This window comes from Crotalus tigris, unplaced genomic scaffold (genome assembly GCF_016545835.1).
Source record: "Crotalus tigris isolate CLP2741 ecotype Arizona unplaced genomic scaffold, ASM1654583v1 scf7180000017774.6281472, whole genome shotgun sequence".
NCBI lineage: Eukaryota > Metazoa > Chordata > Lepidosauria > Squamata > Viperidae > Crotalus > Crotalus tigris.
Genome location: NW_024096625.1, coordinates 417,577 through 431,107, shown reverse-complemented (window position 1 = coordinate 431,107; position 13,531 = coordinate 417,577). Strand labels below are relative to the sequence as shown.

At 40.0% G+C, this 13,531-nt stretch overlaps 1 protein-coding gene across 1 annotated transcript in view; it reads right to left on the bottom strand.

Annotated features, from left to right (window-relative positions):
• ATIC (5-aminoimidazole-4-carboxamide ribonucleotide formyltransferase/IMP cyclohydrolase) overlaps positions 1-12,152 on the bottom strand; it is a 68,316-nt gene extending 56,164 nt beyond the window's left edge. The window contains exons 1-3 of the mRNA XM_039341909.1: positions 12,003-12,152; positions 10,381-10,507; positions 475-551 (exon numbers count right to left, since the gene is read on the bottom strand). Of these exons, the coding sequence (XP_039197843.1) occupies positions 475-551; positions 10,381-10,507; positions 12,003-12,024 (226 nt within the window). The 5' untranslated portion in view covers positions 12,025-12,152. The remainder of the gene's footprint in view (positions 1-474; positions 552-10,380; positions 10,508-12,002) is intronic.
• Positions 12,153-13,531: the final 1,379 nt, after the last annotated feature.

Below are 13,531 nucleotides of genomic sequence, written 5' to 3'. Positions count from 1 at the left end.
TTGTGCTGTTTGTTTTTGATATATAGCACCAAGAGCTTGTAAAATTTTTTCTCTAAAATTCATATCCTCAATTAATCTTAACATAAACTGCCAATTTAATTGGTCAAAAGCTTTTTCAGCGTCTAAAAATATCAGTCCTGCAGAAACTTGGTTATTCTTATCTAAATATTCTAGTAAGTTAATAATTTGTCTAACGTTATTCTTCATATACCTACCAAGATGGCTGTTTTTGAAATGCCCTGGACTTTCAATCCTGAATCCCTTCATCCTTCCTATTTTGATTTAAATGATGAGATGCTAAAGGCAACAGGTTGAGGAAGGCTGCTATAGATTAACTGAAACTCCAATCAATCCATCTTTTTGCAGCTCCATGCAAATTACAGTATCAATTTTATGTAAGAGAATCTGTTTTTTATTATTAGCTGTTTTAGGACCCTAATAAAGTACTAATTCATTCACAACAGAGTAACATACCTGCATGCACTGCAGGATGAAGAGTTTTCACACGTCCTCCAAGCATTTCTGGAAAGCCAGTAAGATCGGAAATATCTCTGTTCCAAAAAGAAAGGAGAAGTCAAAAACATTATGTAGCACCTACAGCATTCAAATAACAAGTGTTAGCATCTATGCTTCAGTTTTGCTGCCTTTTTAGACTGCTGTTTTATTATTTACAAGAATACGTTAAGTCGTGCATCAAAAGTAAAATGTCTGCTCTATGAAATAAAGAATGGTGGATACCATTTACTTGTGTCAACTTATTTCATGTCAAATTGGGATTCTTGGGAAAAAGTGGAGAGGTTAATACTCTTGGCCACGTTGGAACCACCTCAGAACATTTCGTACTATGTTCTATGTTCTCCTTCAGATTGTAGCTTGATGTAAATTTTATTGATTTGCTCCATAGGTTGTTCCACTGGGTTTTTTCTTTGAAATTTTGCATCTATTTTATCAATTCTTTATTTGTTGTGTCTGTATTGTTTGTAAATGCAGCCTAATAAATTATTTTGATTCTGTATAAATATTTAAAATTCTGCCATTTTCCTTAGGGTCTCTCCTCCTTCTCCAAGATTGCCTAAGATTTTTTTAGCTATTTGGAAATACATTAACCGTGATAGATTCCTTCCTTTACTAAGCAATTATTTGCGTCTTTAGTCTATTACATGGGTCTAGATATAGCATATTAGCATACGTAATCAGATTAAAATTAAAATAATTTTCTTAATTAACAATTAACAATTAATTAAATATTCATATTTATATCCTCCCCCAGGAAGGAAACAGGCAGGCACCTGACTTTGCCAAATGTACCATTGACAAGAAGTAGCTCAGCCTTCCCAAAGAAAAAAAGGCATGTGTTGGTGATTGGAGATTCACTATTTAAAGGAACAGAGACAACAATCTGTAGACTAGACAAATTCTTAAGGGAAATGTGTTGTCTTCCAAGTGCAAAGATTAAAAATGTGATGGAGAGGCTCACCAAAATAACCCAGTCTGTCAATTATTATTGCTTTCTCCTCTTTCATATTGGAACAAATAATACTTCTAAGACTCTGAAAGCAATTTTAATGGATTATGACAGTGGTGGTGAACCTATGGCACGCGTGCCAGAGGCGGCCTCAGAGCCCTCTCTGTGGGCATGTGTGCCGTTGCCCCAGCCGAGTTCGCCAGAGTAGAGAGCATATGGCGTTTGGAAGTGACAGGGCAGGAAGTGAGCGAGTAAGCAGCGTTGCCCCCCTGGGGATGTCTCGAAGATGGTGAGGGTCTGGCCCTGGCCACACTCACCCAGTCTGCTGTGACCACTGCAGCCATGCCCACCCAGTGGGCCACGCCCCTGCCCCCCCTGAGGGCACCACAATGTTGATGCAGCCCTCGCACTTTGGGATAAATAAGTGGGTTTGGGGTTGCAGTTTGAGCACTCAGTCTCTAAAAGGTTCGCCATCATTGGACTATGAGCAACTAAGCAGGATAGCCAAAGAATTAGGAGCACAGGTGGTCATCTCATCTATACTGTACTTCCAATTGAAGGTCAATATCCAATAAGGGAACAGAGGATTTTAGAAGTAAACTGCTGGTTCAAAGGATGGTCCCACCATGGGAACTTTAGCTTTCTTGTATCCACTACCTACAGGAAGAGCTTCTAGTAAGAGATAGACTGCACCTGACAAGGAAAAAAAAGCATGTGTTTGGAAACAACTTGCTCAGCTCATTTGAAGGATTTGAACTAAAACTGGTGGGGGAAGGTGACCAACTTATAGGACTAAACCACAAATCAGATAGCGTCAGACAAAGGGATAGCATCGAATAGTACCACTTTACACCATGCTGGTGAGACCACACTTGAAATACTGTGTCCCGTTCTGGTTATCACAATAAATGTTGAGACCCTAGAAATAGTCCAGAAAAGAGCAGCAAAGATGATAAAGGGCCCGGAGGCTAAACAGCATGATGAACAATTGAGAGAGCTAGATATGTTTAGCTTATCAAAGAGAAGGATGGGGGGACATGATAGTTGATAGGGCAAGGGTCTCCAACCCTCGGTCCGTGGACAAGTACCGGGCCATGGCATGCCAGAAACCAGTCCGCGCAAACGAGCAAAGCCCCATCTGCGGGAGGCAGGCAGTACATGAAACCATGCCCCCTTTGGTCCACAGAAAAACCTCTCTCCATGGAAACGATCCCTGGTGCTCAAAAGGTTGGGGACCTCTGCTCTTTAGTGCATGGCATTTACAGAGGTCATGCAATCACAGATATACAAACGATATATCACTGATATACAATATATATATAATCAATGGAACAGAGTGCTGTTGTACACACACATGTATGTATGTATGTATAAATCATATACTATGATTCTATGAAATCATTAGATATCATTGTTTTGAGGAATTACAATTTTTTCACAGAGTGATTGTGATTGTCAGTTTTTATATTTCTAGCATATACATTGAGCCAATTTGGATAAGGTGCTGGGCTAGATAAGATGGAAAAGGTACTGGGCTAGAAACCAGGAGACTGCGAGTTCTAGTCCTGCCTCAGTTATGGAAGCTAGCTAGGTGACCTAGGGCCAGTCACTCACTCTCAGTCCAACCTACCTCACAAGGTTGTTGTGGGAAAATAGGAGGGACAAATATTATTGGTCATCTTGAATTAAAGGCAGGATACGAATCTAGTAAATAACAAATGTCTCATTTAGCAACAGAAATATTTATTTAAGTGATTTTGCTCCATTTTATGACCTTTCTTGCCCCAGTTGTTAATCACTGTAGTGGTTAACTTAGTAACAAGGCTATTAAGTGAATCTGGCTTCCCTATTGACTTTCCTTGTCAAAAGGTCACAAAAAGTCACAAAAGGTGATCACATGACCCCAGGACATTGCAACTGTCATAAATATGAATCAGTTGCCAAACATCTGAATTTTGATGACATGATCATGGAGAGGCTGCAATGGTCGTGTGAAAAATGGTCACTTTTTTCAGTGATGTTGTAACTTTGAACGGTCACTAAGTATGTTATAAGTCGAGGACTACCTGTACACAAAAGTGATTTTTCCAAGATGAAGTGAGGAATTCCTATTTTCTTTTTCAGATGAAAGACAAAAGTTAAAAGAAAATTATTTATTCCAAGCTAACCTTATAATTCAATGTGTGAGAAACCGAATACAAGTAGTGAAGTCCAATCTTACAGAAACTGGCTTGGAGACAGAAATACGTACCTTTTAAGGAATAATTAATGGTACAAGGTCTGATTTTGAAAAACTAAAGTTTCTCCTAACATATATCTCAAAGTGGATGCCATTATTGATACTTACACTTCTTTTGCACTTTCCACAACATTGTAATATTCCTTTTTTGTTCTTTTCTGATACTTTTTAAGATGGTGTATGCATTGCATAATATTACTAGGGCATAGAATTACAGCCTCCAGTTGGGTAGCAAACCCCAACTTTAAAGAAAACAAGAACCAATGGGAGATATATAATGCTTACTCTTAGAATAATACTAAATACAATAAAATGTTGATTTAATGGACCATTTTGGAGAGAAATGGTATCTCTTTATGTCACTGATGTAATTTTTAGCACATGTAATAGATCAGTGGTTCTCAACCTTTTTAATGCTGTGACCCCCAACTGGTCATAAGTCGAGGACTACTCAGCCGGTCATAAGTCGAGGACTACTCAACTGGTGCAGCACCGTTTGCAGAATGGGACTTTTGGCGGGCTCAGCAGGACAGAGACAGCCTGGACAATTCCTATTGGCTTTTGAAAGCCAATAGAATTAGACTTTATTCAAGAGAGTCTATTCTATTGGCTTTCAAAAGCCAATAGAATAAAAGGGAGTAGCACAGCTAAGGAAAAGGGGGAAAAAAATGGCAGACTGCGTTGTTTGGTGACCCCCGTGAAATGGTCGTTCGACCCCAAATGGGGTCCCGACCCACAGGTTGAGAACCACTGTAATAGATACTGTTATCTGCATCAATTTACCTCACTTATCTACAGGTAGTCCTCAACTTACAACCATTCATTTAATAACCTTTCAAAGTTGAAAAAAGAGACTTGACTCTAATTTCACACTTATGACCACTGCAGCATACCCATGGTCATGTGATCAATATTCAGACATTTGGCAACTGGTCTCAAAAGAAAGTATATATCTACCCATATACATAATGGTACATAACACACATATACATATGCTATATCTATCTATCTATCTATCTATCTATCTATCTATCTATCTATCTATCTATCTATCTATCTTTCTTTCTTTTTCTTTCTTTTTTCTTCCTTCCTTCCTTTTTCTTTTATACCTACACCCATACATACACATATAAATATTAATACTGCCCATTTTGAATACATAGAAGAAACGAGGAAACTTATGGTGGTTGCAGTGTCCCAGGGTCATGTAATCACCTTTGGCGACCTTCTGACAAGCACACTCAATGGGGAAGCCATTCACTTAACAACCATGTTGTTAACTTACAGTAACTGCAGTGATTCACTTAGCAACTGTGGCAAGAAAGGAAATAAAAATTTTTATGTCCTTTCATTACGTTTTTAATGTAAGCATTTGTAATTTTTGGTTGTCTGTATACAATGATTTGATGTTTTCTGAAATGTTTGTTTTGGTCTTTGATCATAACATTCATAACATATTTCAACTATTTTATTCTAATCACAGGATCATCCATTCAGATATATCTATTAAATTATATTAGCCTTCCTATGCTAAGAGTTCAAGCTCATCTTAATTATTTCCCATTCTGAGTATTAGTGGAGACATACAAATTGCATGAAAATTCTTTACCATATTGAGGCATGAAACTTTTGTTTGGGGTATTTAACTTCCAATCACGTTTTTCATCTTCAAACCCCTCAAGTTTCAATTTTATCTTTTAAGCAAATCTATATTTCAGTTACACATATTTTTATAATCCCTGTAAGGTTCAACCCATCTCATGTCAGCAGTCTATCATCATCCAGACTTTTGACACAGAAACCAAGTATTTCCTGCAACCCCATTTGTATAACCAGTAATTCCCTGAATTCTTATATTCCTTCCCCATCCTCTTCAAGACTGGGAAAAAGGATTCAAGTAGACTTTGTGAGTATCTTGAACTTCCTTTACCTTCAAAATCCAAGATAACTGGGTTGTAGTTGCTCACAGAAGTATACTCTGTAGGCACAATTATTAGACAACTTGTATTTTGGAGGATAATTTTTCTTATTGAACTGCAGTGCTCTTCGTCAATCCAAAACGCTAATAAATCTCAAACCTGAATATTTAAGAAAGTAAAAGTGAGATTTTGGCTGTCTTAGGAGAATATCTATGTGTGCCGAGGTGGCGCAGCAGTTAGAGTGCAGTACTGCAGGCCACTTTAGCTGACTGTGTTCAGCAGGTCAGTAGTTCAAATCTCACCGGCTCAAGGTTGACTCAGCCTTCCATTCTTCCGGGGTAGGTAAAATGAGGACCCAAATTGTTGGGGGCAATGTAAATATATATATACATTGCTTACTGGTGTACACCGCTTAGAGCAGTGTTTCTCAACCTTGACAATTTTAAGGCATGTGGACTTCAACTCCCAGAATTCCACAGCCAGCATTGCTGGCTGTGGAATTCTGGGAGTTGAAGTCCACATGCATTAAAATTGTCAAGGTTGAGAAACACTGGCTTAGAGAGTGCTTGCACTTAAAGCGGTATATAAGTCTCATAAATAAAATAAATTGGGCAATTATTAATGTGCAGAATTATCATGCAACTAAATGAAAAATGAAATTTGCCCCATGTCACTCATTTAGTTGCATCTGTTAAAGTGAGAACAAACAAACTCAAAATGTACAAATAAACATTTCTGACATTTCAAAAAAAAAAAAATCAGTGACCAACGTAGCCATCCTTCTTGTCAATAAAAGTCATAAGCCTTTCATTCATGGAGTCTATCAGTTTCTTGATCTGTTGACGATCAATGTTTTGTGCAGCAGCAACCACAGCCTCCCAGGCACTGCTCAGAGAGGTGTACTGTTTTCCTTCACCGTAAATCTCTCGTTTAAGAAGGGCCCACAACTTCTCAATAGGGTTTAGGTCAGATGTCATTATTCTTTCATCTTTAAGGCCTTTACTAGCTAACCACGCAGTAGAGCACTTTGATGCATGCAATGGAGCATTGTCCTGCATTAAAATCATGATCTTCTTGAAAGATGAATTTTCCTGTACCACTGCTTGAAGAAAGTGTCTTCTAAAAACTGGCAGCAGGTTTGGGAGTTGATTTTGAGTCCTTCTTCAACCCAAAAAGGTCCACCTAGCTCATCTTTAATAATGCCAGTGCATACCAGTACCCCATCTCCGCCTTGCTGGCATTTGAATAGAGGTGGAGAGCTTTGTGCCCATTACTGATCCAGCCACAGGCCCATCCGTCTGGTCCATCAAGAGTCATTCTCATCTTATCAGTCCATAAAACTTTTGAAAAATCTGTTTTCAGATATTTCTTGGCCCAGTTTTGCCGTTTCAATTTATGTGTCTTATTCAGGAGTCCGGTTTCAGCCTTCCTTACCTTAGCCATTTCTCTGAGCACTGTACACCTTGTATTTCTGGGCACTCCAGGTAAGTTGCATTTCTGGAATACGACCGCACTGGAGTAAAATGAGTCCCTGGTAGCTTCACATTTGAGTCTTCTCAAATCTTTGGCAATAAACGTGCTTTTTTTTTTCTCAATACATTTCTTGCGATCTTATTGACTATTTGCAACAAAACATTTGATGGTTCTATGATCACACCCCAATATCTTAGCAATTTCAAGAGTGCTGCATCTCTCTGAAAGACTTTTTACAATTTTTGACTTTTCAGAAAGAGTTAAATCTCTTTTTTGGCCCATTTTGCCTGAGGAAAACAAGTTGCCTAATAGTTGTGCACACTTTGATATAGAGTGTTGATCTCCTTAAGCCAGGAGTTCCCAATCTGTGGCCCGTGGCCCACTACAGGTCCATGGCCTCTTTGCAACCGGGTCATATGAGTGGCTGTCTGGGGCGAACAGGTGCGCCCCTACACACACGAGCGTTATGCACGCTTGGGGTCCCACTTGCACAAGTGTCAAAGGGACTCACAGCCCCACTCACACAAGTGTCGCAGGCCCTTGTAGCCACACTCGCACGAGTGCTCAGAGCCTCACTTGCTTGTCACAGGTTCTCTCAGTCTCACTCACTCAGGCAATGGGTGCTCATACGTGCCCTCTCACAAAACAACCCCCTCCCCACTCCCTCCCTTTTGGGCCACTAATCCGAAAATGTTGGGGAACTCTGCCTTAGGCCACACCGTCCCTCATTACACAAATGCACATCACCTGATATGCTTATATCCTCTAAGCATTCAGATTTATACAGCTTGGAGTCGGAAAATATGCATGAAAATGATGCTATGGTCAAAATACTTGCCTAATAATTATGCACACAAAGGATCACAGGAAAGTATAACTGTCACAGGACTTGAAAAATACTGAAATTCCTGTCAGTTTCCTCTTCTGGATTCCTAGTTCATAAGCATATGCAGTAGCCAACACACTTCTTTCTGTTTTCCTAATAGTAGGCTACCAACAATACAAGTCTTTCTGTCCTCTTGCTAGGTGCAGCTGCTTCTCTCTGTCTTTCAGGGATCAATCATCCTACCTCTTGTTCAACAGCATCCCTTTTCTGCCCCTGAAAATTCAGAACCCACTACTTTTAAAAACATCTACAAGCATTTTCTGAATTCCAGTGGTACAAAGTATCTTTTTTACCACTTATTTCTGGTTTTCTCTTCCACTGTTTTTGCATCCTGGAGATATTTATTTATTTCCATTCTTTAATTTGATCATATCAGTTTAGATGTGGCCACTCATTGCTTCCATTTTTTTATACTTTTTGTTCAAACATTACTGTAAGCTTGGACTTGCTGCAAATATATGCTGAACTGTTTTCAGACAGAGAACATAAGCATTACATGTCACAACTAAGTACCATGTCCTGGTTTATTGATTTATTTTAGTTAATTGATTTGTTCTTGATTTTTATTGATTTAAGTGCATCTGTAAGATGAGCAAACAAAATCTCTAACCTGTGGAACAACAGAAGAACTTTCCTTGAAGACTGCAACTGGCTAGAACAGCTGAAGACATACTTTGATGTGGCCTGATCTTGGATTGCTCACAGCTTTCTTATTTAATATCCGCAACCATGTTTGGTGGCACTCTTAAGAGCTTTTAGCACACAGAATGTACAATAATCCATATAGTATTTCAATTAATAGCTAGGTTTTGCTTTAGTTGGGTCTTCCAGAAACAGTTGCAGCTGATATAAGCACTCCCAAACACTGTTATCACAGTAAGATAATACTCAATATCATCAACATACTGGTGGTATCCTGTTCAACTCCTGTAATGACTGAATCGGAGACATTATTAGGGTTTTCCAATAAGGGTCAGTCATTAAGGTGACTCCAGTTAATTTCAACCATTAGTCTAAAACTTGAAACAAATCTAGATTAAAAAAATATTGTTGAAAGACACCAGTGAGGGTACCATTATTTATTTTCTGGACTTATGTTCTCATCTATTTCACATGATTCTAGGCAGCTCACAACAATTGATAAAAAACAAGAAAACAAAACCACACTTCCAGCAGAAGACTTGTGTCCAAGAGGAATCTCAAACTGCATACCAGATCAGTCAGGGGCAATGTTATAGAGAGAGATGTTAATTCTCCTAACTCCAGGGTGACAAAGATCCACAACCACTCTAACTTGCTAAGATTGAATTTCTCTCTCCAGATCCTTTTAGTCTCCAGGCAATGAACTAGTACCTAAATAGCATAATTTGTCCAACATGGGTAGAGACTTATAATGGGATATGTATAGTGGGATGCCGATGATGATGAACTCTTCCAGAGACTTCATATAGATGTTAAAGAGGAGAGAGAGATCTGAGCTCTGAGTAACTCCACATAACAGGGCCTAGTGCTGGACTTTTCTTCCACCATAACTGACTGGTATCAGCCACGGGGGGGGGGGGGGGGGAGAGAAGGAAAACTATTGCAAAATAGCACCTCCCACTCTCAATACCTGGACCTGGTCCAGTAAGATACCAAACAATGGTATCAAAAGCCATCAAGAGATCTAGGAGAGCCAGACAGACTGGCCACCTTCATTGTGTGCCCTCCAAAGTTCAATGACCAGCATGACCAATGTTGTCTCAGTATTATATAGCCTGGCCTGACTGAAGAGGGTCTAGATGTCAAACTCACACGTCATGTGACATGTCGTGACATATCACAACTTTTTTCGCATTGCTGGAGCTGGGGTGGGTATGGCCTCCGCATGATGCAACCAGCCCACGGGCTGGCAGTTAGACACCCCTAGTCTAGATCAGAGGCCAGGGACCGATTCTGTGGAGAAAGATTTTTCTGTAGACGAGAGAAGGCATGGTTTTGTGTGCTGCCTGCATCCAGCAGATGGGGTTTCATTTGTTTGCATGGCCCAGTTGTTGGTATGCCGTAGCCCGGTGCCGGTCCACGGACCGGGAGTTGGGGATCCCTGGTCTAGATAATCTGCTTCATCCAAGTCTTGCACAGCTGGGAATCTACCACTATTAGAACCTCATTATCCTTCAAAGTAAGTATTCCATTGGATGAAAATTAAACAATTAACAATGGAAGTATGAGTAATTTTATCATAACATCTTGCAAATTTTAACATAGCAGAATTCTGAGTTATACAATAACATTTCTCAGAACTGATGTCAGAAAGCTCTATTTGTGATGTAACAGAAGAAGCAAAGTGAGGCTTTGTCATCCCAGTTGTCAGACCAAGCCCAGAGACAACACTGCAAGATCCAATCTTTTATTTTACCTGACATTCAAACCTGCATCCCGAAGAACTTTTGCTGTTCCTCCTGAGGCAACCAAAGTCAAACCCAAGGAAGTCAGACATTTTGCAAATTCCACCAGGCCGGTTTTATCTGAGACACTAAATAAAGCTGAAACAAAAGAAATTCTTGAATGAGAATATTGATATACAGGAAAACCCCACATTCACACAGGACCAGTTATATAGCTAAACTCACTATAGTTCTATTATAAGAACTGGTAATCACCAATGAAAAAAGATTTTTAAAAACTGATGTACCGAGTAGGTTGCAGTAACACATTCTTTCCTGCTACCACTAAATGGAAATATTGCCACTTCTCAGCATAACTCAACAACAATCTTCTATAATTCAGCATTTCCAATAGGTGTTGAATTACAGCGTCAATTACTTTCAGCGTTGCTGGTGATGTAATTCACATGAGGAAGGCATCACTGGTGGAGGGAGCTAGCCCAGAATAAATTTTGTTTATTATCAGAATAAAGAGGGCTTGTATAAATAATCTTGGAGCTTTTACAAAATGTATTTTACAAAACATTTTCAATTTTCCTTCTGCCTCCCAACTGATGTAATGACTGAGATAACAGAATAATAGGGCAGCTTTTTTAAAAAATAGGTATCATCTGAAACAAGAAAAGAAACTTTGGTAGAATATTCAGTTTTACAGCTGAAATTCTCCCCAACAATGACAATTGCAATTTTTTCCAGTCATTTAAATCCTTTTGTACTTTTGCCCATAATAATTCATCATTATTCTTATACAATTTTCCATTTGAAGTTGATTTATTCCTACCCAAATTTCTTCATATACATTTCCCAGGAATAACACAAGAGAAAATGTATTGGCCATAAATAAGAGGGCAAAGTGCACCGTGAATGTGAGGTAACGTTGGTTTTGTACTCTGTTCTTCAATAGGATTCGAAGGATTCTATTTAATTCGAAGTTTGCGAATCTGCACCGCAGTCATAAGAATCAAATGGCGAAGATCGCGTTGCACTTTAAGTTTTAGACTGCAAATTGTCCCTGCGTATTTGCAAGCTCCTCTTCAAAAAATATTCAAAAAAGAAATCACCAAACCAGGGAGAAAAATTGCGGATTACGTTCATCGGGAGTAAAAGGTGCATGGAAAAAGGCAACCTTCCAACAATAGTTGAAAGGGATTCAATCCAAGAACGAAACTCCACTCGCTTCTGATCTTCGTGGGCCTTAACTTGCAATTTGGACGGGTCGGGGTTAAAACTTGTAACCTATTAGGGCACTGATTAACTATGCAGACTGATTTTTAACACCTAGTAGTACATGCAGATACTGCTTTCTAGCCTTTTGTAACTTTTGTACAACAGTTTCCCTTCAATTTAAGTCATTTGGGGAAAAGCGGCAATGCAGGTCACGAGGCTTTCTTCTGAATAACACTGGACAGATCAGATAGAACTTCAGCACACAGAGTACACCAGGCCGAAGAGGAGCCCTTCCGTAAGCCTAACCAGGCAGAGCCCTCCTTTCAGAGTGGGGCGTTTTCTGCTGCTGAGAAAGTAAACGAGCAAAATTTTTGCACTGCAGCAAACCCGCAGCGACGAGATGCCACACATGGCAACTGAAACTCACCCAGCTGTTGCCTCAAAGCCATGTTTGTAGACCCTCTGCAAGAAAACAGTCCCGGAGAAGAACAAGCGATGAGAAAGAAAGCCTGCCCCTCGCGGGGGAAATAAATGAGGTGGTTGTTGAAGGAAGGGGGTGGAGTTAGGATTGAATGCCGGGAAGGCGGGGAGAGAACTGAATCACTGAGGCTTTGAGTCAGAAGTGGAGAGAAGTGGAGAGAAGTTGGGTGCTGAAAGAAAAGGGGAGTGATCCCAGAATTAGATTCTTTCTAGTCAAGGGACTGTAAAAACTGAAACCACATTCACTAGTCACCTGGACTAAATAGCTTTGGTGCTGTAACAGCATCTTCTATCTCGTTTGTACCATGTAAAACTCGGTAGTTCCACCATTGAGATGCAATCTTGGTATATGATTGTTCCCAACATTAAGGTTTTATCTATGAAAAGTTAGTCACGTAGCTAGATTCGCATGTTTCAGCAATGTGTAAGTTCCGTATATTTCAGGATCACAAATAAATACAAAAGGAACTGCTGTATTATAAATAACAATATTGAACATAATTGAATAAAGGAATAAAATATAAATGCACATAGGTATGTGCGTTTGTATACATAAATACAAATATAAAAACTTCAAATATCTATCACATAAAAGGAATACTGTTGCTTGTACAGGTAATCCTCAGCTTAGGACCACAATGACTCCAAAAATTATGTGGCTAAGGACATTTGTTAAGTGAGTTTTGCCCCATTTTATGACCTTTCTTGCCAAAGTTGTTAAGTGAATCACTGCAGTTGTTAAGTTAGTAACCCCAGTTCAGTGAATCTGGTTTCCCTACTGACTTTACTGTCAAAAGGTTACAAAATGTGGTCATGTGACCATGGAGATGCTGCAGTGGTAAAAAAATAGTTATAAATCATCTTCAGTGCTTTTGCAACTTTGAACAGTCACTAAATGAACTGTTGTAAGTTGAGGACTATCTATTTTGCACAAATAGAAAATATCTAGAATAATAAAATAAAATAAAATAAAATACCTTTAATTTAAATTCAACTTTACATTACTCTAAAACAAATATGTCAAACACAAAGCCCAGATTTGACTAAAGGGCTGCCGTGGAGACAACGAGGGACCGGCCCCAACTGCCCCAGCTCTGGCCCACTCCAACACGGCCCAGCATTCCCCCGATGCATAGACAGGAGCCCAAAAGCGCATTGGGGGCTGGCGGTGCTGGGCAGCAGCTGCAGCTTGTTCACCTCGTTCCGCCTCACCACATCCCTCCTGGCCTCCTCCACTCGCCCAGCCCTCACCTTGCTGGGCCTCTCTTCTACTTGCCCAGCCCATGCCTTCCTCGCCGTGCAGGACCTTCCTCTCCTTGCCTGGCTCTCGCCATGCCAGGCCTCCATTCCCTTGCCTGGTCCTCGCATTGCAGGGCCTCTTGTCTCCCAGCCCTAGCCTTACCGGGGCTCTCCTCTCCTTGCCAGGCCCTCGGCTTCCTCGCCTTGTCGGATCTCTCTTCTCTTTGCCCAGCTCTC